Source organism: Pyxicephalus adspersus, chromosome 1 (assembly GCF_032062135.1).
Source record: "Pyxicephalus adspersus chromosome 1, UCB_Pads_2.0, whole genome shotgun sequence".
Classification (NCBI taxonomy): domain Eukaryota; kingdom Metazoa; phylum Chordata; class Amphibia; order Anura; family Pyxicephalidae; genus Pyxicephalus; species Pyxicephalus adspersus.
In genome coordinates this window covers 44,628,063-44,654,035 of record NC_092858.1, presented here as the reverse complement: position 1 = coordinate 44,654,035, position 25,973 = coordinate 44,628,063, and the positions used below count along the sequence as shown (strand labels likewise).

Here is a 25,973-nt window from a genome sequence, read left to right as displayed (position 1 = left end):
TCATGTTACGTCATTTTCATCGTATCGTTTTGTTGTTATACCTTGTAACCTTGTAAAACTCACAAAAATGACTGTAACAGAAATAATTAAAACATTTAAGCTGAAAAAGTGATCTGTACATACTATTTGTTGTCTGTAATAAAAAAGAGTGATGAACTTTTTTTTGGGTGTAATATTATGTGTTTCAATTCTGTACATTGCATATTTCACTTTACACGTATCATGTTTGTGATCTCTTTAGGTAGTAGTTGCCACTTATAGCTTAGCAAATTGATGTTCAACTTTGACCTGTGATCCCTCACTCACTTATCCCCCAAAGCAGCAAACTTTCAAAGGGAAGCAGCACCTTACACAGGGAAATCCTGAGGAACATAGAGAGGAGTGAATGATAGGAAAGTTGAGTAAAAGAGGTGAATCCTGTGGATGGATAGAGGGGGGAGTGGAAAGTGACTTCAGGGAGTGGCTGTGCATGCACTATCCAGATCCACTACAGACACAGAGAAGAGATTCTGCCAGAGACATCTCTGAAGAATCTGCTTTAGGCTCTCCTGTCATCCCATCCTGGAATTTTTGTGACCAGGTGACCGGGACAACGTCACAGAGAGATGCACTGGAAGAACAGGCGAGGATAGCTGGACCTAAAGGATTCCATTCATCATGGGACACACTGATAAGCTCAGAGGAAACATCTACAGCACATAAGCAAGGAACAAACACTGGAGCCAAAGGTAGGACAATAAAGGGCACATAGGGGCATTCTGAGGTCAAAATAACAAAAGCCGCTAAAAAAAAAATTCTCAAAGCTTTACATTTACTGATGATTTTTAATAATATTGTCCTACAATACATTGCTATGACATTATGTAATATAAAATGTTTCTGCTTGCCAATGGCATTACAAAGACATGTCTCAACATTTCATACACATGTGGTCACCATTTTTTTAATCATTTCCAGGGACATTGTTGCTGAGCTAGAATAACAAAGATGCTACCTTTCATTCTATGTCCGCATAGCTTAGTAACAGTAATATTTGTATTGTTAATAAAATGATAACAATGGCACTAATGAGTAGGATAGGATAAGGGGTAGGATGCTAGCAACTGCTCAATTGCAGCCTTCTTCATTATCATTGTTTTAAAATTATGTCCAGGGACACTCGATTGCTTTACCTAAACCTATATCGCCCTAATTTCCTTGTCAAAGCTGCACATAAAACTACAAAACCGTAAAAAAAGAAAAATATTTCATGTTTGGTAATTTGGAATGTGTTTTTCATAAATGCTGCAATTTAATAAACGTAGACCTAAAAATCCAGAGGACATTAATTTGATAGGAGATACTAACCCAATACGATTGGGGCCGAATGGTTGCTTTTTGGACATTTTCAGGAGAAGCATTTGCAAGCCGAGCCAGGTACTCACAGACAGTTAGCTAAGTATGTACTTAATCAGTATTAGAAGTAAATGAATTGAGGCACAATATATGCAGAGGTGATGTTACATATTAATAAAATGTAACTATGAGATATATTACTGCTCTGTCGATTTGTAGAGATTGGTTGGGATGGCAGTTGATGTGTCAGTAAAAGCAGTTCATGTTCAGTTGGGGTAAAGGTGGCAAAAACATAAGCATTTAGGAAAAAGGTTCCTGCATTTGCATCCAATATAAACCCTCTGCCATTATAATATATATATTGGAAATTAAGTGTCAATAGAAAGTGCAATATCAGAAAACTGACATACAGTAGGGGAAATGTTCTGGAGTTTTGATAAACTCTGTTGATAGAAAGTTTTCTGCTGTCATACTACAACAGTGTCTGCACATGGAATGGTTAACCATGTAATAGATTAAAAAAAAATTAATGTGTTTACCAAAACAAATAACCCACCTAATAAAGAAGTCTATCTATCGATTGATCAATTGATCTATCTATCTATCTATCTATCTATCTATCTATCTATCTATCTATCTATCTATCAATCTATCTATCTGTCTATGATTAAACATGCTTTTGATTTAAATATAAATTATTGCAAGGATTATATTATGAAATTCACATCATAGTTTGATATAGACCAGCAATTAAATAGGGAAATACACCCCTTAATATAGTCACACCTCGGATCCTCCCAGTCCCATGGCCTTGGCAAGTTGGCACACACAGAGGCGAATAGGTGTGAGCATTGTAATGGTTTCTGATTCATTAACTCTCTCAGAGATTACTGTGACAGATATAGAATTCTTGGCTACAACACAATGAATTCAGCCTGATAAACTCAGGTTTTCATTGACAAATCTAATTTGAGATCTTTAGATTTTATTTACTATGTCTGTCCCCGAACATCATATTTAAATGGAAACTAAAACTAATTTTTAATAAAATCCTACATTTTAAATTTTAATAAATGGATCATATGAAATCAGTAAATTTGTCATCTTGACCTGATGGTGTTATCACAAACAATATATAAAACTATTGTTATTACAATATATCCAGTTATCAGTTCACATGGAATTAGTTGGTATCTCTTGACATAACAATGTTATCATGTGCACTATATAAAGTGCATTCATTTTTAGGTTACAACTATTAAATACTGTTCTTCACATCAAATTCTTCACTGTCCTAATGCAACAAATCAGTCAATCAGTACAGAGTCTGGAGGGGCATTACAGAAGTTTCACTGATCTATGAATAGGTAGGTGATTTTAGGAACTAGACCATGCACCATATTTATGTTATAGTGCAATACTTCTGAATGATCTGTTTCTGCCCCAGAATTGTGAAGTATCTGCACATTTTCAGGATAGAACATGTATGTCTATACCACTTCTGTGACTATCTAGTTTCTAGTGACTAATAATTGTTATTGCAACATACAGCTCCCACAATCTGATAGTATGTATTATCATTAAACTCTATTCTAACACTGATTTACAAGATGCCTCTATTGCCAACACAGACAGTACTATTATTATAATCAGTACAAAGGAAATTATGGTGTTTGTGGGTTAATCATCAATATCAGCCCTGTGTATGTTACATATTACGCAGGGTGTAACCAGACAAGTAGAAAGTTTCAAACTAAGCTATGTAATGTGCCTTCAATACGGCTGGTTATCCTAAGTATCCAAATACAAAACTTTATTAGAGTTGGGGCAAAAATTTCACGGATTATACACTCAATTGGGCAGGGCCATCTTCTCCTTTTGTGTCATAGTGATGTCATAGTTTGCACTTGTTTTGTATGCAGGTTTGTCATCTGCTGCTCATTTTATTGTACAGTGCTGCATTGCATGTTTGAGCTTTATACATAAAAGTTATTAATGTAAACCAGCAGCAAATTCTGAGCAACACGCCTTGAATGAGCATGGGACTATAACATTTGCTTTCTACTAGAATTGTAAGCTATCATCACATAACAAAACACCAGGTTAAATTTAGAAAGGTAAAACACCAAGATTAGGATCCCTATTACCTAAATGTAACAGAGATTCTCAGCGCGTCCAGTTATGTTTTACATCAACAGTCATGTTTCATTGTGAATTGAGGCTCATGTCTCAAATCTGGGGTGAAGGGATTCCCAAAAATTGTATATGTGTGAAGGAGTGTTTTATCCTTAAAACTGATCAGTTATCCTTTCTGAGATAGGTCAGCCAGGAGTGTCGGCACAAATGATTATGCTTGTTCATGGAAGGATATTTTGTTCGAATGATCTTTCAGTGGTCAAATCCTTTCATTGTGGCAAACCACTTACTGTATTTGTTCAAGTTTACCTAAATCTGATCTGTAACTATATAGATCAGTGGCCTGTCTGGCTAAATATAAATGGAACCCATCATTGTTGGTGACCACATACTTATTGGTAAATGTTACTAATCTAATAGATCAAATGTAAATATAACCCAAATGACAGCTTTAGGTCATCTGATGTATAATTGGTTCATGTGCTTATTACATAACTAAATATATATATATATATTACTTAATATTTACAGGGACATTGATCACTGCATTCATGGCACAACATCACCATTTCACTGATCTGACCACCATCGAGCATGTGGGCTCATTCAAGCCATAGATTTGGTTGCATTTTCCAGTGCAAAAAATTCATTAGGAAATCCAATGTCCTAAACAGGGCCTGTGTTTTAGAAGAATCCCTCATTGTGTATTTCTTGCTTTCATTGACCGGCATTTTCCAATTAACTTCACAAAATGGTGTACTGTTATAATGCATTACAAAACATAATAAAGTCATTTTAACTTACATTCATGTTTTGTATTTCCAGGGGCAACCTATTGATTATTGTTATTATTATTTCATCTTTATATAGTGTCAACATATTAGAGCACTTTACAAAGTCCATAGTCATGTCACTAAATATTTCTATTTTCCCACATATATTATAACTATTCTTATCTAGGCTCACTTGCAGGAAAACATTTGTGAGACTTTATATAACCACTCCCTAAGAGGCTTACGGTTTTTGGGGACACAAACTGTAACTAAACACCTTGTGAGAAACAAGTCAGTTTTGGAACACAGCTGAAGTCTCTACACACCCTCCCTTGTATCAGTGTAAACTTGGAAGCTTTTAGAGATCAGAAGACTGCCGTATGCAGAATGCCTCAAAGAACTATCAAACTGTTTTCATTTCTTGTGTTCCTTTGATTATGTGATGTAATTATCCAACCCAAAAATTGCTCCACTTTTGCTTTAATTCCTAATAGTAAATGAGCATGTCCTATTACAATAAACATATAACAAGATTAAACCTGCTCTAATGATACCTGCAAAGGATTACCCAAACTTCCAGCTAACCAGACAAGCAGAGACACCTGCAGAGGGTACTGTTCAGTCCCAGTACATTGGCTTTTCAGTAACCACATGCAGTGTCTCTAGTGAAGCATGCAGGGTACAGTTTAGTATTAAGTCTTTCATAGGCTTAATCAGTGGTTTAGTATTACTTAACTTTTATAGTCATGCTGAGCCCTATTTACTTTTACCAATGGACCCCACAGAGCACCGTTTAATTATATCAGCGTGTAAGTGTTTCCCACATCTAGGCTGCCACCATGGAAATACAAGCTTACATCCTTGGCTTCTGTTTATTGCACACTGTTTGTTACAATGTTTGCCAACAAATACATAAAATTCCCATCCAGAAATCACAAAGGTTAGATATCTGATACTACATTGCCTTTAGTGATAATCAGGTCTTGTGATGAAAAAGTTATTTCAAAGGGTCAAAAATTTAGCCATACATGACTCTTACATCCCTCTCAATAATTATTGGCACTGATAATTAGCTAGATTATCATTTTTACTAGGTACTTAAAGAATATTTTTTTTTTTCATATTTGCAGTTAAAACTAACAAAATCAAACCAATACTCTCAATTTATAGATCGGATTGCTTGTTTTATCTAAGCAGTGCAGGCATGCCTTTGTAGGACTAGTAAGGCATATGGAAGTTGTTGAGGGTATAGCGGAGCAACAGCAGTTACTAAAGCATACATGTATTTATTATTCCAGATTCTTGTGAAGTCTGTGGTCACCTTGTATAAAAACAAAAGTCATCTCCCCATTACTGAACCTGGGAACTTTTCTCATAACTGCATTATCAGTTAGGTTTAATATAATATTGAGTAGAACCATTGAGTCGGGATTCTTGTAATGTAAGTGGTCTCTTAAAGTCTGTAGATATGATTCTCATATATGTCTATAAACTTCTTTACTACCCATTCTTAGGCCACATGAGTGTTATTCCTACACATTACTACAGAGTTCTGTGCCTGAAGATCAGCCCTAAGCTCCTGCCAGAGATGCCCTACCCCAAGGCTGCCATCTCACAAACATTTCTTGTGACCCCTAACCCTCTCAGGATCCTCTTTGTGAAAAGTTAATCCTGTGCCGAAGGATATATGGATGTCACAGAAACTGCTGTTTTATAGTACATATAGTTCACATTGCATCTATTTTTACAGGGGTACAATTATTTTGGCATTCTAAATTGCACAATTCGGTGGCAAATTTTGGTAAAACTTATGTCATAGAGAAAAAAGTGCTTCTGTTTTTTGAAACATTCAAATTTTTTATATATATTAAAGAATCAATTTAACTTGATATATGACTTATGCAATGTAAACAAAACCTGAAATGATCAAAACTGATACAGCAATGTATAACTTCTTTGTAACTTGCGGTATGTGCTGTTTGATGGTTAAACCATGTAGTGAACATGAGTTTAAGGGTCACAGGTATCATCTCAGCAAATGCACCCTATACCATGTGATATCACTGTTCAATGGTTTGAAGATTACATTACATTACATTTTAGATTAGGTTATAGGCGCAAAAAGGATCAACTATACCCAGTTACTACTTACCTTGTACAGCTTTGCCCAGCTGCTTTCACCCTCTGACTAGTTGCTTTATTTTTTGCCCACCTCTTTTCACTTTTAGCTTAGTATTATTTAGTGCAACGTTATATCCTTAGCTTTCTCTAGTTGCTTTTACACCCAGCCTTGCTGCTGTCACACACCAAGTACGTTATTTTCTGCCAGCCTCTTGCTCCCTGCCCATCCAGACACCTTTTTTTCAGCTTTGCCTTCTCCCTAACTTCCCCTTTATCTTTCTAGGTTTTTTTACTGGTATTTTAAATTTTTGGGAAATAGCTTTATTTTCACTATGTGTAATGCATTTTTTTTCTTTAATAATTGTTATTGAAATTTTTCAAAGTATACAAAAAGCAAAAAAAAAAAACAATATGAAAAAGAAAACAATACCAATATTGTTCATGATATTTGTAGAAACTTAAAATATAAAAACAAACAACATAAACTAAAACTAGCCAAAAAAATAAACAAAGAAATGTACTAGAAACTACCATGACAAATAAAAACAATCATTTATCATAATTGAAAGACCCTACGGTCTATGTCAGGGGCGGTATGATGGTCCAACCAAGGTGTCCAAACTTTATAAAATTTGTGCAGAGAATCACTGGCAACAGCAGACATTTTTTCTAAGACCATGGTATCCGACAACCTAGACAGCACTGCTTGAAAACTTAAAGAGGGTTTCCGCCATGCTTCTGCTATCACCTGACATGTGGCTAGAAAAATAAAGGAGATCAGTTTGCACTGACTTTTAGAAAAGGTAGGACCTAGTTTGTGGAGCAGTGCAGTCCAAGGGTCCCTCCTAATAGACACATGCAGAACCGATCGTGTGTAGTTGAAAACCCGTATACAGAGTTTTTTGATCACTGGACAATCCCACCATATGTTGCGAAAAGTGCCGAGGTCCTTACAGCCTCTGAAACAGCACGGGTCGCTCCCATTTGCAAATTTGGCGATTCTTACTGGTGTTAAGTACCACCTAAACAGCACTTTGTATGCATTTTCCAGCATTAGTACATTTGGAGAGCAGCTAGCTATGGTGCGCCATATCTTCTGCCACTTTTCTACTTCCAATACAGAACCTAAATCTGCTTCCTATCTATCTACATAAGAGGGAGGGTGGGTATCCGTACTAATTAGTGAATCATAAATCATGGACACCAGACCTGCAGAGCCAGAACCCCGACAACAACAGGATTCAAAACTCCTGAGACAGTACTTTGATCAGCAATTAGTAATTCAGAATTTTCATCATTGTACAAACGCATAGACAGAAGGTATCCTTCATGAAAACCACACCACAAAATGTGTGTAAATATGCATTTTTTTCGGGTTAGTTAATCATCATTTATAGAATTCTCACAATTTCAATAAATTTCCTGTTTTGAATGCTAAGTCTGCCCAGTCATTTTCCATTTATGGATGTATATTGGTGAACTGAGTTAGTCACTGATTTTTATCATTCTTGGGAAATTGCTTCAACAAAGTTCCCAGCTGTGCATCCCACCATCATTATTGAGTCTCTTGTCCTCTTCACGTCTCATTTCTACTACATGATTGTCCAAAGACAATGCCAGGTTCAGATATGATCACCTTACCCCTTCACTCATTAGGTGCCCCCCTTCTACTAGATCTTATGAGGAAGCACTGCATAAGAAGCAAGATATTTACCCCTTGAAGTTTTTACAAAGTAGAGGCTGAAATGTCTGTAATTGGGAGCAGTGAAACTGAACTTTGAATGACAATGATGAGGATTGTGTTTTAATGCTGCTTTGGTAGGTTGGTGCCAAACTTAGAAATGATGCCTTAAACATTCTGAGCCTTGCTGTTAAGGATTTGAATACTTAGGTAATGAGTAAATATGACACATGCAGGGTTTAAAATACTACCTATATGAAACTTACCTATGTGAAGTCATTAAGAGTGCATTACCACATAAATGCATGACTTATCAATGGTTGCGTATACTTTTGAGGAAGGTCCAACCCTTAGTTCTTGCTTTTTTAGTACCCGTTTAGTCATTGTGTGGGGTCACTTAGCTTAACCTGTCTGATCCACTGCTACTGACCCACTTTTTTCTCAACTTTGACCACTGATACCTTACTTCCATTATTCAACTACCTAGTAACGGACTTTTGGCTTTTAGAGGTTGCTGACTAAACAGACTCCAACTATACCATTACTTCCTTTGGCAAAGACCAAGAAGCTTTGGAGTAAGGATTGTTTGTAGGAACATTTTTTCTATTCTGTGTACAGCCTGAGGAACCCTCCACCGTTTTGCTCTGTCTGCCCAAATTCTGTGAACAGGAGGGGGATCGTGTGATAGTAATTAGCATAGCTGCAGGGTAGTGTTTGATCTGCGTTGTTCCAAAAGAATTGATACACGTGTTATCTATAGGTTGTCCATGTAACTGACCTTCTGCAGTATTAGGATAATGATTTTCTCTCCTCTCCTGACCTGTAGTGTTCAAAGGTTTTCCAGGTAGTCATGTATCTTCTCCACCTAATGATTTTTCTTTTCATTACAAATTTCCATACCTTGGGTTTTCGAATAAGGATGAAGCTTCTCTTTTTCATCTTGTATTCTGGTTGGGCACCCTTAGCTGAACAACCAGTTCTAGAGACCACCTGGAAAACCCTAATTGCCCTTGGGTTAAAGCAGTAGCTTGGATCCATAAAATAGAAATATACATCATTTAATAGTTCTAATGGATTCAGCAACACTGTTAACTAGCTCATGGTGTTTAATTTTTAAACCCAACATCTAGACCAGCAGGGGTTTGGGGATTGCTCATCTAAATATAATTCTATATTATTCTGTTTAAATTGGCCCATTCATCCTATGTATATGTTTCTAGATATTGTTTTAAGTAATATTGGATGATATTATACTATAGTTTTTTTCTATACATTTGCAGGACTAGAGAAGTGTATATTACTTAGAATATTAAGAAATTAGAAGCCACTAATATATAGTCCTGATTTTATTTCCAACTAATCGTCAGTCATACCTTGACTCCATGCAATAATCTGAAAACTAGCAACAACTGCTGATCCTGTAACAGGCTTAGCTCCATGAGATGTTGGAGCATTCCATCTCTTGTTACCAATAATGAAGGGTTCTCTCTCCCACTGACAACTAAAGCATGAAATCACTTTTCCAGTAAACACCATGTAAGGGGACATTCCTCCACTAAACACCAATGTAAGACGTCACTATAATATTCACTGGCTATTTTTCTTTTCCCGCTGTTTTGATTGTTCGTTTCAAATTATTATTCAATCATAAACCACTAACATAAGGGGATATTCCCACTGATCATCAGTTTAAAAAGCTCCTTCTCTCATGGACCACTAATATAAAATTACACCAGACGTTCTTACAAAGACTCGTACCAAGACAACACCAAAGGTCACCAGCAACATTTGAAACATATATAGCTGTATGATTTTTAATTAATTGGCATCAAAACTAAAAATTTTTTTTTTTTTGCAAATGCATGAATATTTACTTGGATGCCTTGGCTGATGTGGATTCCCCAATAGATTATAATATAGGAGATGTTGGAAAAATACTTAAATCTTAAAATATTTATTGAATTAAATTTTATGAGGCTTTTGTGGATTGTGAGGTCTTAATCTTATTTAGCTGAGACCTAAATTCTGCCGTGCAGTGAAAACAAGTTTAAAGCATAAAAAGGACATATCAGCTTTTTTTATACCCTATGAAACAATTAATAAGTGGGTCTTGTGGGGTCTTTGATAAGGCTTTCTCTAGGAAAGATAAATAGTGGTGTGCCATCTTGTGGCCAACATATAAAAAATGGTTTAATTGTGGGACATTTAAATTAATTAAACTCCAGGGAAATCTCCCTAAATCCAAAATGCTGCGTGTCTGTTACCTTGCATATGCCTTATAATATGTATAACATCATGTACCTTTCATAGGTATTTTACTCTGTAACTATATGTTTCCTTTATACATAGCTTTGGCACTAATTGTTCATTGGAAAGGCTCCATAAAAGTGTTCCAGAAATTTAATAGTAATCCTGCCCTGAAGGTAAGCTGCCCTAGTCAGCCCATGAGAATTAAATGCAGAGAAAGAAAACATATCTATGCCATCATTTTGAAGAGTTTGGGTTCTAAAAACATTAGGAATACATATAACTGTTATTATTTTTTAACATTTAAAGATATTTTAGATTCATATCAGAGATGTCAGTTCTTCAGTCCAATATTTTGGGAGATTCTCACCAGTTCTTGTTTTACATACATAAAGTTCCTTACCTTCTAAAGGTAAGTGTGTTGAGGGAACCCTAGAAATAGATTAGTAGAAAATGAATTATGAAGAAATGATTATTCATTACTTTTTGTCTCAGTGATAATGGTCATCAGGGCAAATGTTCGTAGAAGGGACACAGACAGCAAGGTAAATTTATTGCTTTATATACACTTTAGTCTGATCTGTATAGGTAATAATCCATAAATTATGTGGGTGTGTTATCATATGTTAATCAAAAGAAATCTTTGTACTTTTCCAGTGATAGAAGGGTTGTAACAGTATATTTTAAAGCTAAAGTTTAATCGTTCCTCCATCAATATTACGCTAATAAAATGAATGAATAAAACATTTACATTCACATTGCCCCTTTTGAAACCATGTGACATTACTGGATTGTTGTCATTCTCTATACAAAAGAGACACTAGCATGTGAAGCTAAACCCCCACAATGGATTGAAAGCCATTACAAAAAAGAGGTGGGCCAGGGACAGTAAAACCCAAGATGGATAGACTAAAACAGGGGTGGGCAAACTCCGGCCTTTAGGCCAGATACGGCCTAGTCGGTAGTTGGTTTCTGCCTAACGCCCCTTGCTGATCTGGCCTAATGCTCCGGAGCTGCGGGTTGCTGGCTGAATCTGCCAGGGGGAGTTAGGAACTACTGGAGCTCCTTGCTGTGGTTCCCCTATTTACTGCGGCAGGCCTGATACTTTTGTCGCCGCGGTAAATAGGGAAAGCTCCCTGCAATGCATATGGAGGAGAGGGATTTCACTTCAGGGGCATTCCCTGGTAGGGCGAAGCCATTAGGGCGGGACTCAGAGTCAGGCCTAGTGTTCTTCCGCCCACCCCTGAAATGGCCCAGTTGCCATAAAAGTTTGCCTACCCCTGGACTAGATGATACCTTTTGTACTGCAGCTTCTAATGCACACTATGAGGTGCTTACAGTATACAGTAAAATCAGTATATGCATTTCCGGTACAGAAGAGAATCCTGTACAACTGTACAAGTTTGAAGGTAATTTAGTCATCTGGGCCATGGAAAAACTTCTTTGATTATTATACAACAAATAAAAGTTTTTAAGACACCTCAGCACAAAGTATTATTTTTAAAAGTAAGGCTTATTCATTTGCTACACACCACAGGAAGTGCACAGTCCGACAAGTCATCTTGCTGTACAGCTCCAATACCCGCAGTAGAGTCATCCTACCCTGGCCTGTGCTGCCCCCACTCCTGCAGCCCAGGTTGCCTATTCCTCCTTGCCATGTGTTGTCTGGCACCAGAAAGCGTTCTGTAGCTGCAAATATAAACTAAAAGGCCTTACCGACCTTTTCTACAACTGATTCTTCGGCAATAATTTCTCAGCATTTTAGGAGGCTTACACATGAAATATTAAGATGAATTATATCTGAAAACTAAACTGAAAGGTCCAGACAGAGTTCTCAATGTTATACTCTTTATTCTTGTCTTTACCAGACACAGCAAGACTACAAAAGAGGGAGCTCCTGGGCCAGGAGATGAAGAAGGAGCCTCACCATCTGACACAGCCGTCCATTGAAAGGTCAGAGGATGGCCTGGGACACTCACACAGAAACCTGGCCCTGGATTCTTACCATCGCCATATGGCTCTGCAGCCGGTAAAAGAATCACCAATTCTATGTGACAATAACATCTTTTCATCAGGACAGTTGCACAGCTTTTATGTGTTCCTGTTTTTGGTTCCAAATCTATCTGTTCCTGGAACTTTTTCATTGTCCCTTTTTCGGGTTATTTAAACAAATGTGATATAAATGGTAATGTATTGTTATTTTATGATACTTTAGATATTTAGGTAAAAGAGATCAGCTTGGAGTTTTAAAATGTTGCTTCTTTGAACACATTTCGGTTAAGTAGCACACCCCTAGGTGTTGGCTATAAATGAGATGGGTCGCTGGTATGTGGTAAAAAAATTTTGGTTTCCCCTTTTTTTCACTTTTTAATTTAATCCATGATGGAATGTGATTGCTTTGGCAGTACATCCATTTGTTTGTCTTTTAATTGATGTGTTTTTAAAGTAGGTGTCTTGGGATGCATTAAAACCTTCTTCATTATGTAACAATAATACTGTAGTTGGATTGTAATATGAAACAAACTATTCATTATATAGAAATATACACACAGTGTTTTTCACTTTGAATTTTGGGAACATTCTCAATAATGAAATCTTATAGTTTCACCCTTTAGTTTACTAGGACTGGACCGGTATAATGGTGTATTAGTAGAAAAAAAGGCAGCAGAGGCCATGGTTGGAATTAGAACCATAATTACTTTGGTGGTCTTCACCTTTAATTCCCAAATCAGAGACCCCCTTCCCCAGGCAGCCACAGGGAAAAAAATGTTGGTGTGATAGAGAAACCATTTAAATTGCTATATTAGAACTTTTTGTATAGGTCCATACATATTCATAACTCTTAAATGGACCTTCTTCACACTTAGATCTGTGGTATTCATGGTAGTTGCAAGCTTTCCAAGTAGACATCTTCACCACAATGGGTCTGCAGTAAGAAGGCCATGCGTGTTCAGCACAATGAAGGGGGCAGAAGAGCCGCCTGAGCCACCACGGGCTATAACCTGTAGATATGGCCGCCTGTTTATCTGAGCTCTATAATGGACACTACTTCGGGGGTTGTAAATAAAAGAGTTAGTTAGCCCCATATGTTTGTATTTATTTAATTAATTTACAACCATACAAAAAATAACACAACCAATGTACCAAATAGAGTAAACTAAAAAACAAAAAACTATCCTACGTTTCTACTTCACTCCCACAACACCAACATATTTGTCGGTTCATGTCAATATCTACCCTAAACACCTCATGAATTTTCCCTAAAAGCACTATCCAAAATCTTTTTAATTACAGCTTCAAAACAAGATATTCAAAAACAAATCAATAGCACCATTATGTGCATCACATTTGTTGATTTGTCCCAGTTAGTCTGCAACCATGAAAACATCCCAAACTGCCTTTCCAATTGTATAGTTGAACTGAGGAATACCAATTATGTACCACCAATAATGTACACACTAGATACGATCGTTTGAACGATGCAGGAAGTGACGTGTACTGGAGAAAGTGTACCGCAGAACAATCCACGATCACAGAACCACCGTACAATAGATAGTGAACAATCGTTGCCCAATCAGATCCGCCAAAAGGTTGTTCATTTCCAGCGAAATTCCTCGTCATCGTTGGTCAGTCGTTGTTCACTTTTTTGTTAACGATTATTGGACGATTGGTTGTTAATTGTTCGTTTCCAGCAATTAATTGTCGCACATGTGTACGTAGCCTAACATTCAGCACAGAAGGAGTCAGCAACAAAAGGCTAAACAAGTTATCTGAACTAATAATCTCCCTAAGACATTTTTCAGCCAGTTCTGTGGGTTTCCCTCCTTCCATATGCCCCAGTAACCCCACAATCCTTTTATTGTTTTGCTTAAATCTGTGCAAGTTATTTTATTTGTCTTACAAAATGCTTCTCTATAAATCAGTGGGGTTCTCCTTTAATTTATACTAGCAGTTAGCTTTAGGTGGGTTTTTGTCAGCTATATTGCACAGCTTGGGATAACACACTACTTTATTAGGCTATAGCAATTAAATTTGACATTTATGATGATAGCATAGATGTATAAATCACAGCCTGTTAACCTTTAGCAGGTGTCTACTTTCTGACTGTGGGCTGTTGGATGGGCATGTCAACCATTATTCCCTATGGCAATGAAGTACCTGAAAGTTTAGGCATGCTGTCAAGATAGGATTTATGAAAGTCTTTTACCATGCGTGTTAAAAGTATTCACCTTTCACCAGAAAATAAGTGGTGGTGTATAGGTGAGGGAGGGATACAAATAGGTAATAAACATTTCAGAAACTGCAGAGAAACTATATGTAAGGGCAAAAATCTCTTGTATACCAATGATTTAATTACAGCAGATGATTGATACCATGATTGTCCCTATTAATACATTATAACATTCTCCATATTTTGGGGGCAGGGGTCATGAGATGACCTTCCTCAAACGGGGACATTTAGTGTAAAATTTGGTTGTTCACATCTAAATCATATGTAGTTCTACATTTCTACTAAAACAAATCCTAGGACAAAGTACTAAAACTAAATATTGTCATCCTGTTTGCAGAACAACAAGCATGGTGTGTTTTCTTTATAGTAAAAATATATTATAGCATAGCAATGCACTAAATCTGAGATCCCTAAAGAACATGTTTTAACAAAGCAAAATTCTCACACAGATCTAAAGATAAAAGTCTTCTATATGTGTTGGCACCTGTTAAACATATATTATACGTGCCTGCCAGCAAATACAAAAACCTCTTCATTAGTTGTTTTTTCAGCACACTTATGTATATAAAACATGCTGGAGAAAGCATATAAATAGTCAGACATGTAGTACATGTGTTGAAAAGCCTATAAGCCTCATTCCTTTCATAACATCAAATCAAAACTAAGAAATACAATGTAAAATGCATACAAGATGCCTAATCCACCAGCTGAGTAGTTCAGGTTTCCATCCAGGCATTTCTGTACTGCACCATTCTTCCTGCAGCCACTATTGCCTGGTAGCACCACAGCAAAGAGATTGCAGTTAGTCCCCTAGCTGCAGCAACATCTGTGGTTTTTCTATGGTATGTGGTTGTCTATAGTAAAGTGCTTCTTGAAAATGCCCGGTGGTGCTTGCTGGCATTGTAAGAAGTCTCTTGCAGTTTAACTAACTAGTACATCAGCGTCTGCCATCTTTAGTCACTGCTGCCTAGCTATTCATTTGTTTTATTCCTATAGTCTGATGTTAGGTTCTATCTTAAAGTGACAACATGTGAAAAGTGCTGCTCTCCAGTAGGGCCATATTGGGCATTAGGAGGGGCTTTAAACTTAACTTGGAAGGCCATAGGGGCTGGTGGCCAGAAGTGTAAGAGTAATATGCTAGTTCAGTGCCAAACCAAGTAGCAAGCAGCATGATTGGTCCATCTGTTCTTGTTGGTTAATGTTTCTCCCATCCATGTAGTGTGCCTGCTAACAAGTGATATCTTGTGAATCAACATTAAATTGTGCATATGGATTCCTCCATAGTGGCGACGGATATCTTTCCCACTCTACTCATGACTCTTTTTGATTTGCCACCTTGTAACATATTTACATTGCCTAATGCTGTATATACTTGATTCCCCCTGTGTATTCCATAGTCATTATCATGATCTCTATTAAATACAACCCTACAACAATTAAAGATCCACATGATAGGAACTCACCCATTCCTCTGCATAGGAGACATTATTTCAGGTACTAAGATTAGTATTACTGTAGGGATGTTCACAGTTTGGCCAGATACCTGGGGACTTCACCATTACATGATTTTCTTACACAGGCATTAAACAATGTATTTATTACCTATAATTATTTTATTGATGACATTTAAAGTTCTATTTCATAGATCTCATCTATCTTTTTTGCTTCCTTCCTCATTTTGTTGCGGTTTTCTATCATCCCCTGATCTAGGCTCCTAAATGCTAGACAACTCTTGGCTCCTACACATTCTCGCTTATGATTTGTCCACTCCAATCCTTGCAGACTTCAACATTGAAATTGATGACCCAACAACTCCTCCGTTTTCCAGGCTTAAACATGTATTTTCTATCTTTAGCATATATGTTCTATTCTCTAAACTTTGTACCAACATCAGCAACCCAGCATTTCCCCTTTCTGACCACAGCCTACCTACATTTATTGTCTCTACATCTTTTTCACCCATCCATTGACCTTTTTTCTGTTATTTAAACAAATTACAGTTCCATTTCCTGTATTTATGAACATCACTATGTAATATGTTGGCATATAATAAATAAAGGATAATAATAATCCATTAAATTCACATGATTTAAAAATAATATAGTAAAATTGACTACTGAAAGGTGGAAGAAGAATTTGGGCAATTAGCAGACCTGTAGAATGTGCAGTCTTAGCCATTCCTAAAGTCAGCAGCTCCGCACTTGCTATGAGCAGTGACTATGTATTATGAAGTTATAGGGAGTTATAGGTTCCAGCAGAAGGAAGGTGATAAGAACTTTTATTGTGGACTTGGAAAAAGAATGGTCCTTGGAATTTCCAGTTCACTGATAGAGGATAGGAGCAAGTAATTCTGCACAGTAAAGACATAGAAGGATGATAGATCTGCACACAAGATTTCTACATAATAAAGATTCTCAATCAACTCTTTCTTCATCCATAATAGGGTTCTGCATGAATAGGGGTTTCATTTTTACTCTAAGTGTGTAATAACATAATGACAGGTTCTCTTTATATGGAGATGCACTGTGAAAACAATCAGTCAATAGTTGGAATGATAACATTTTTGTGTGACTGTCTTTGAACTATGTCACATCAGTTATACTTTGACATTTAAAGCCCCATCTTGTCACGTGCACATTTTTTCCCTCTATTGGATTACACATTTGGTAATGTATAGCTATGTATGTTTTATTACTTTCTTATTTGCTGTTTTGGAAAAAATCTCCTTTTTATTGCTGAGGTTATAAAACATGAATTATTTTCCCTTCAGCATGGGCATGTTTTGATCTGTCGTTTGGTCCCTTGGCTCAGAATTCTGTTTTCCTGCCCCTCCTACAGCTAAAGAGAAATTGCTGAGCCCTAGCTCCAAAGTGAAGACAAATATATTCCCACCCTGCAGGGAGCGTCCCACAGAGTTTCTGACAGAGGCCAGTCTTCTGTCCCCACCCAGGGCAAGATGAGCAGACGTGGTTTAACTCCTAAACAGCCACAACTATGGGAGAGATGGGTCACCTCTGCCCCACCCAAAATGTTATACTGTAATGTGCAATGCCAGTCATTCTTCACACCTTTCCTCACATGTCTCTAGGATCAGACAGTAGCAAATAAAACAAGTGCCTAGAGTTATGGAAGAGAACATACACTGGAATGTAAATTTCTTCAGGCCTTGCATTTTTATTGATTACCAATGTATTTGACAGGTCCTATCCTGCTCCTAATGGTTTCATCTACATCTGCTAAACATGGATGTAATTTAGCTTTGTAATCTTAATAGAAGTTACTTGTAGCTGAGTGCCAGTGCATGATATGTTCTCCACTAAGAGATATTTGGGAAAACATCAGCACATTGCATTCACAATTCAGATCAGATAGTTAGGATTGTAGCATCACAATCCAGTCTGTTTGTGGGCCATCCACCCTACTGAATGTGATACATAACAAATCACACGTACTTAGTTATGCAACAACAAATGGAGGGGAAAATAATTATCTGGTATGTAACATATTAAGTTACCCATGTAGGGCACTAACCAGACAGATCAATATATGGACTGTTCAGCATGTTTAGGTTGGCTAAAGAATTATCCTTTGATGCACCTGCAAAGGCACTCAAATCATCCTAAACTGACCCCAAATATAGGCAATATACAATTGAAAGCACACAATATTTGGCCATCCACAAAGTATTTTTAAGGGCATCTTGCAGCAGGTCAGGAGTATTTAACATGGTGCCCCATTACTGATCAACCCTGGTGGATTGGTAAATAACCAACAGGATTCAATCACCGTTCCTTCCTATTGAGGAGAGCACAGCAAGGTGCTACTCACTCATTCCTTACTCCCCTCCCCGTAGAACAGTGCGCACCATATTTATGCAGCTATCACTGGAAACAATGACAATAGATTGTTTCCAGTGACAGTAATCTGACAACTGTACATGGCTTTATCCTTTGCCATATACCCGATGCAAAATAAAATGTTTTGGCTTGAACTGAGCTTTAATTCAATACTTTGAAACACTGACCAAGAACATAGAGACTGATAAGAAATTGTGGCTTCCTCCAACTTCCCAATCTGTATACTTGTTCCAGGTCAGGAAGTCAGAAATGTTAGCCCCATTATTTTTCCTATGGCAGGTTTCTTCATGTTCTATGCTAACCTCTGTATCTTCTCATATATATTACTGCACATTGTATTATTATTATTATTATATATTATATGTATTGTTATTAGATCTTGTAAATCACCATTACTTTTCCAGATTTTAGAAATTCTTTGTTTAATTGTATTTTTTTATTATCATTATCATGCTCAGCAGCCAGCAGTCAGCACGTTAATATAGCTGCTTATTTTCCACATGTATCAAAAACAATTTCTGGGGGAGCAAACTACCCTACCCATGTATTTTTGGAGGCGTGAAAACAAATTGCTCAGAGAAACGCACATAGGTGGCAATGGATACTTTTTGCAGATAGTGTCCTGGCTGAGATTCTAACCTGGGACTCCAGGTGAGGTACTAAGCACATGAGCCACCATACCGCCCACTTTTTGTCTTTCCAAGATTACATGCCATACATAATTCTATATATAAAGAAATGTTAAGGCTGAATCTTTTCTTCCTATGCTTATTGATGAATTATCTACAAATGTAGGATATATGTGATGCACAGCTAATAAAGAATGAAAATCATATTAATGTTTTAACCTTAGGTTAGTGCACATGGATGTCAGTGTCTGGACAATTTTGATAAAATATTGAGCAGATTTTCTGTGCATAGTACAATAGTAATGTTTTTTCCTATACTCTTTAGAGTCCTGTGCAACGATATTTTGGGATTGAGGCTACCCAATGACCCCATATTGACTCCCAACACCGTCTGCCTGACATTGCCTGGCCTAAGTAAACGCCAGATGGGACTCTGTGTGCGGAACCCTGATGTGACAGCTTCGGCCCTCCAGGGAATCCAAATTGCCATCCATGAATGTCAGCACCAATTGAAGGGCCAGCGTTGGAACTGCTCCACTTTGGAGACCAGTGGGAAGGTTCCACATGACAGTGTCATCTTAAAGAGAGGTAACCAATCTTGACTGTATGCAATCTTTTAGGTCGGGGGGGTTTATTGGCAAAGTAATAGTTAATTTGCAAACATATTCCCAATATGCAAAATAAAGTGTTTCTACTAAAATGTACCGTTTTGAAAACTTTACTTTATTGAACACCAAATTAAATGGTGCCAAATTATGGTTAGTTGCCACAATGGCCCCTAGATCCACGCTTTAGGATTAGTAACTGCTCTGCCTCTAATAAAGTCATCTTCCCCTGATGCAAAGTTTTACTTTCTAATATGGATAATATCTGTTTTACTAGATAATGTTTTATTTATTCCTAATTTATACTGGATCTTTTCATAAAAAAATGATAATTAGTAACAGCATTTCAACCTTAGCATAGTCACTTAGGTTTTCTAAAAAAAAGAAAAGGCTCAATATATACAAGTGATTATACCATCAGACAAAGCTTACTTTTTCATTTGCTGTCCCTTTATTGTATGCATAGCCAAAACCTTCTTTTTAGTTTTGGAAAGAGTTATAAAGATCTGCCAGTTTATTTTTGGCAGTCTTTGTACTATTAGGGAAGTTTTCCATCAGTTACTGTGACAGAAATGTAATAGGACGTTAGAAGAGAATCCCATTGAGGGGAATTCCTCTCTCGGGGAGTTGTCCATGAAGCAGGTGTCACCTTCTCAACTGTTCTGGGAACAACTCTAAAATTTTGGACTCATCCTTTATTTCTTTCTCAGTCTCAAAAGTCGACAAAGGGGAAAATCTCCCCAATGGAAACCTAGAGACCAACAAAACTCAAAAAAGAATCTAACCCTATCACAGTATCACATTAAACATATTTTAGCTGTTCCAATTCAGTGTTCTTGATTCAGTTAAGACTTTTATCAAGCTAAGTTTTGTTATTTCCAGTATATCATATATTGTTCAAGAAACTAGAGCAATCTTTGGGATATTAGCAGTCATTAGTCATAATGGTAAAAGTTTACCGCAGGCTATTGTACACCATTTTACTTTGTACTGTGTTGTTATATAAGCCTACAATAAAATATAGATGTAATCAGAAAGCAGAGTAGCTTTAAATGTGTGAGCAAACTTCCCCACAATAAAGGCAACTTTATCCATTCCACTTTGGAGTAGTGCCACATGTTACTATCATCATAAGCAGCCTGAGGGCCATCAAGGACAGAGCTAGGAAGGCAAAGTGTATAAAACAATGTTGGAGCTTACTATTACAGCTGTTTCTCCTGGGAAATTCCCCAGTATATGCAGGCATTAACTTTGTAAGCAATGGGGTTCTGGCTCCCTGGAGGACTTGGGAGCTGCTTTAGGAGAAACAGTCAGATCAAGTCAGTTTAACTCTTTTTATTTTATTATTTTGTGTTCTATGAAATTACATTACTTTGTTGAAGAACCCAGCAAACCATGGTGCCATGGTGTTACCCTGCCAACTCAACTCCAACCCTGCAAGCCATTGTATGCCCACTGCAATCTCTCTCCATGCTTAGAGACCTTTCAATATACAGGATATAAAGATATGCATTTGAAAAGCATTATTTTGGGGAAAGGGGCTGTAGCAGTGGTACCCAATATAGATATTGGCAGTAGCTGGTAGAAGGACTATAAAAACCATAATCATTAGGTTTAACGTAGACATAAGTTTGAAACACTTGTATATAAGTATTACAGTGTATGTAAAGCCTCAACATTTTTTTATAGTTTTGGATGGAGTAATGAATGTTTAGGACTTCTTCAGGGCTTTTCTGTCCATGATCTGTCAGCGAGAATTTCCTCCACTTTCTGTGCTAGAAATTAGGACGTAGGAGGAGATCTCTCCAAAGCAGGGGAATATCCTCTCTAAGGCTGCATAAGGATGCAGGAATTTTGTTGACACAAATCTAGCATCTGTACGGCTGTTCCTCAATGTTGTTTAGTGATCCATCCTGGAAGATCACTACTGGCCCAACAGGCATGGTTTCCTAATGGGAAGCATGTAGGAAAGCTTCCTAGCTGTCACTAGCTTATCATGCCATCTCCTTTCTCAATAGAACAGATTTAGTTTGTTTTAGTTCAGTTAAGTCCATTTCCAGTACAGATGTCCCCCATTGGAAGATTTCCCCTCACCTCCTGTTCCTATGATAATTCAAAAATCTTGGATGTCTTTTTACTTTCAATACTGGAGACAATGGTCACCAGGACAAAAATTTTCATAGCAGAGACACACATGGCAATTAAAACCTGGCAGGTATTATAATTCCGCCCCACATCTAAAACAAAAAATTAAAAATTAAAATGTTGGCTTTACATACAGTGTAACCTACAGAGCATCAATGTTAGTAATAATATAGTGTGTGGGAGGCATGGTATGTTTGAAGATGGACCTTCCTATGACTGGGGAAACTACTAGGTGTTCAGTCTAGAGTATATGTCACTGTCAATGTAACTATATAATTTATGGTTATTCTTATAAATCAGCATAGTTCTAATAAATTATTAAGGTTACAGTTGTACCAGGGAAAATTTTCTTTTTTTGTAATTGATTTTTGTTTTTTTTACCTCCAACAGGTTTCCGTGAAAGTGCCTTTACTTTTTCACTGCTGGCAGCAGGCGTCATGCATTCAGTTGCTACAGCTTGTAGTCTGGGCAAGTTGCAAGGATGTGGATGTGAATGGAAACGTCGGGGAAATGAGGAGAAGATTCGCCTAAAGCTAAACCAGTTGCAGCTCCAAGCTTTATCTAAAGTGAGGGGTCTCCCAAGCGACTTGACTCCTCTGCTCCGAGAGACACCAGAGCCCAGTCCTCAGGACACTTGGGAATGGGGAGGCTGCAAGCATGAGCTGGAATTTGGAGAAAAATTCTCCAAAGATTTTCTAGACTCCAGGGAGTCACCAAGGGACATTCAAGCAAGAATGAGGATACATAACAACCGCGTGGGGAGGCAGGTACTGAATGATCATAATATAAATATTAATTAAAAGAGCAATTAAACCTAAACTTCAGATAGATATACTAAATACAAGTGTATTTTTGACGTGTTAAATTATTAGTTATTTGTACATTTCTACCATATATACATACCCAAATCTAAATATTAGACTTCTGCATTCCACTGTTCAGTAGTATTCAGATTGAAGAAGAAGCAACACTGTAAGTCAACTATTACAGAATACTGCTGATCTGATATTGGGTGTCTCCAGACAGAGAAAGTAAAAGAGAGTAGAGGAATGCCCTCAACAGTCATCTGTTGTTCCTTCATTGCCAAATCATGGACTGGGATGAGTCCTAGACCAAGATGTATTGTTTAGCTGGAGGCAGTCTACAGGGAGGTCTAGGACCTGGATCTGCTGTTGGGCATTCTGCCTGAATCTGAAAACAAAAAATCCTTTAGTAGGTAAAATAGTTCAGCTTCTTGAGGTGTTTTTGCTGTTTGCGTGGGGTTCCGTATATGCTAGAAAAAGCATATTGAAATGTATAATAATCGTGGCTTTATTAAAAAGTGTAACAATAATATTTCAAAATTTTGAGTCTTACAGCTTTATTTTTTTTTTAAAGCTTCTGCAAGTAATGTGTTCACTTTTTTTACAAAGATAAACTTTTTGTAGATATTTTTAGGTAAGGTGTACTCATAAATAACAACTTTGTACATTTAGCTAATGCATGTAACTACCCTAAACCCTGTCACCAACATCAAAAATTACATACTTGGCCTGGCCTGGCATCTGCTATACTCTCAACTTTCATTTGGCTGCCAAATGCCATGAATTAGAATGCTAAAAAGTTTCATTTGAGAGATATTTCTACCTTTTATGGCATCTGACATTACATCCAAGATGGGGACACCCAGCAGCAGTTTCAGGGCTTTTTTGGATGTCTACATTGGATAGAAAGCTCTGGCAGAAGGGTTTTGTTAAATTGGAGCAAACCATCATTTTCAGTGGTGGGAAGCTGAAGACATAAATTAGATAGTTTTTACCAGTCCATCTTCTTCTCCCTAATGTTTGCTTTACTAGTAATTCATTGCAAACTTGCATAAAGTACAGCAGAAAATAGGTTAATCTTGACAAAGTAGATAACAGGTAGTTGGATTTTCTCAGCTGGTCACTAAAACATATTTTGCACAAATTATGTTATATGTATGACATTGGGGGGTATACTGGTGTAATGCATCTATACACATACAAATAAAATATCTTGCCTGTAGCAGCAGGAGAGGAGCAGTCATGACCCGGCCCCTGCAAAAATCTGACATACATAGAAAACTAAGTAAAAGCTAAAAAACAAACACATTTTTAAAGAACAAAGCAATGCTTTAAAAGGTACTCTGTGCTCTACTGGATTTGGGTTAGTTAATGGAAACAATAAAGTATTATACAGTATTATACAATACAGTATTCAATATTATACAAAAAATCAGTATTAAGCAAAGAGAATTTTCCAGCCTGTGGCCCAAAAATTATGAATAATATAGGAATACACGGTAATATGTGCCTACATAGTCATACATACAATATCTACTCTACTATAATTCAGTCCCTTCTCAAATTATAATTCTACAGATTTGCAAATAAAAGATTTTTTTTTACCCACTTATTTGCTGTTAGTTAAATGTCTCAGGGTAGAACTCCCGGAGATAAAAGTCAATAGTGAGAGGCCGTTCTGAGGGCTAAGAGCTGCTGTCCTGCCAACTGGCTGAACTCTTGCTGACAACACAGCAGCTATACAGCATTGTACAGAGCCCTGTAGTTACCATGAAAAAAAGTTGGCCCAACTAAAAATAACATTCAAAAATGCAAATTTTGCTGCAGTTCTCTCTATCTCCTTGACACTATTCCCTGTAGGAATACACAAAATAGCTGCCACTTCCAAGAATGATGCCCATTCTTGATAAACCCAGAATGCAGTCCATAGGCAATAATGGCTCTATCTCCTAATATGTGTGTACTAGAGAAGGTGTGGGATCAGCCAGTGTGCCAGTGTTGGCAGTGCATACACCATTCACTTTAATATATAAAAGACCAGGAGGAAGCTGCAGGTCACACAAACTCCATTTGGAAGATTTTCAAGTCAGTAGAAGGGAAATTTGTAAATATAAAAACAGCAATCCCTGCAGGTAGCAGAAGATATGGGGATTAGATGATTTTACTAGTTTGACATGGGATATTATTGGAATGATGACTATCAGACTTCAAGTGATTTCCCACCCAATATATATATATATTTTCATACATTCATAAAGAGTTTGATGAACAGGTGGAGGAATCCAGCTGGACAAAACCCATAAGAAAATAATTTCTCTTTCTATTAGTTTAGTTGGTTGGCTTTCAGTTTTCTGTTGATTTTATTTGATCACTTTATACTTTTGGTTAATGTAATCATTTCATAAAACTGATTAAAGTTTGCTACTCTGTCAAACTTATTAACAGTAGGTTGCTTTGTTTTTGGTAATCATTGTTCATCATTAAAATGATCAGAACATCAGATAAAGAGGTTCAAATGGACTGAAAGGTTATATGTCACTAGCATTGGCACTAGTCAAATAGCATTGATATTGTCACAAAATATGGCTGCTCCGTGCTGTTATAATGTACATTGATTCATTACTAGTCACAATGTACAGTCATATATTGCTAAACACAATGCACATCAGATTATTATTACCTACAGTGCACTTACACAGTGGTCCATTGCTAATCACAATGCAAGTAGCACATGTAATGAAGCGCAGGGGTCCAATTCCATTTAATATCAAAGCCCATGCAGGGGTCTGTTTGCCAATTACAATGCACATTGTATTTTACTATTCACAATGAACAACAGAATATGGCTAATTAAAATGCACAGTACCACACTGCAATTTACATTTTTTTAGCAGTCATGTTGCTCTGTGTTTATTTTTTTGCCAATGCACTGCACCGTGGTCCATAAATCATAGTGAACAGTGGTTTATCAGCAGTCAGAGTGCACAGCCATTTATCTGCAATCACAATGTACAGCATTACAATATGCAGCAGTCATAGTGCACACTATTCTTCACCAGGCTCAGTCACTCACTACCAGTACAGTAAACAGTGGCTTGATGCCATTCACAGAACACAGGGGCTCATTCATAAAAACAATGCACAATGGCCCCCTGCCAATCAGAATACTCAGTGGCTTCCTGCCAGTAATATGTAATGGATATCACCAATCACAATGTACTGTGGATTAGTAGACAGAGCCCTTACATCTCAAAAATATTAAGTCACATCACATTATCTAGAAACCATATCATGTAGAAAAATCCAGCTGTTATTATTATTACTAGTGAAATCAGCAGTGCAGAGAGTCTGATTATATTGGGGATGTAATGCCACAGTATAGATTTCTTTGATAAGAACCACCTGAAGGA

At 37.1% G+C, this 25,973-nt stretch overlaps 1 protein-coding gene across 1 annotated transcript in view; it reads left to right on the top strand.

The window, feature by feature from the left end:
• Positions 1–525: 525 nt before the first annotated feature.
• The window catches only part of WNT10B (Wnt family member 10B), a 28,350-nt gene continuing 2,902 nt past the window's right edge, over positions 526–25,973 (top strand). Inside the window, exons 1-4 of the mRNA XM_072398475.1 lie at positions 526–728; positions 12,162–12,322; positions 19,336–19,598; positions 22,151–22,527. Of these exons, the coding sequence (XP_072254576.1) occupies positions 12,255–12,322; positions 19,336–19,598; positions 22,151–22,527 (708 nt within the window). The 5' untranslated portion in view covers positions 526–728; positions 12,162–12,254. The remainder of the gene's footprint in view (positions 729–12,161; positions 12,323–19,335; positions 19,599–22,150; positions 22,528–25,973) is intronic.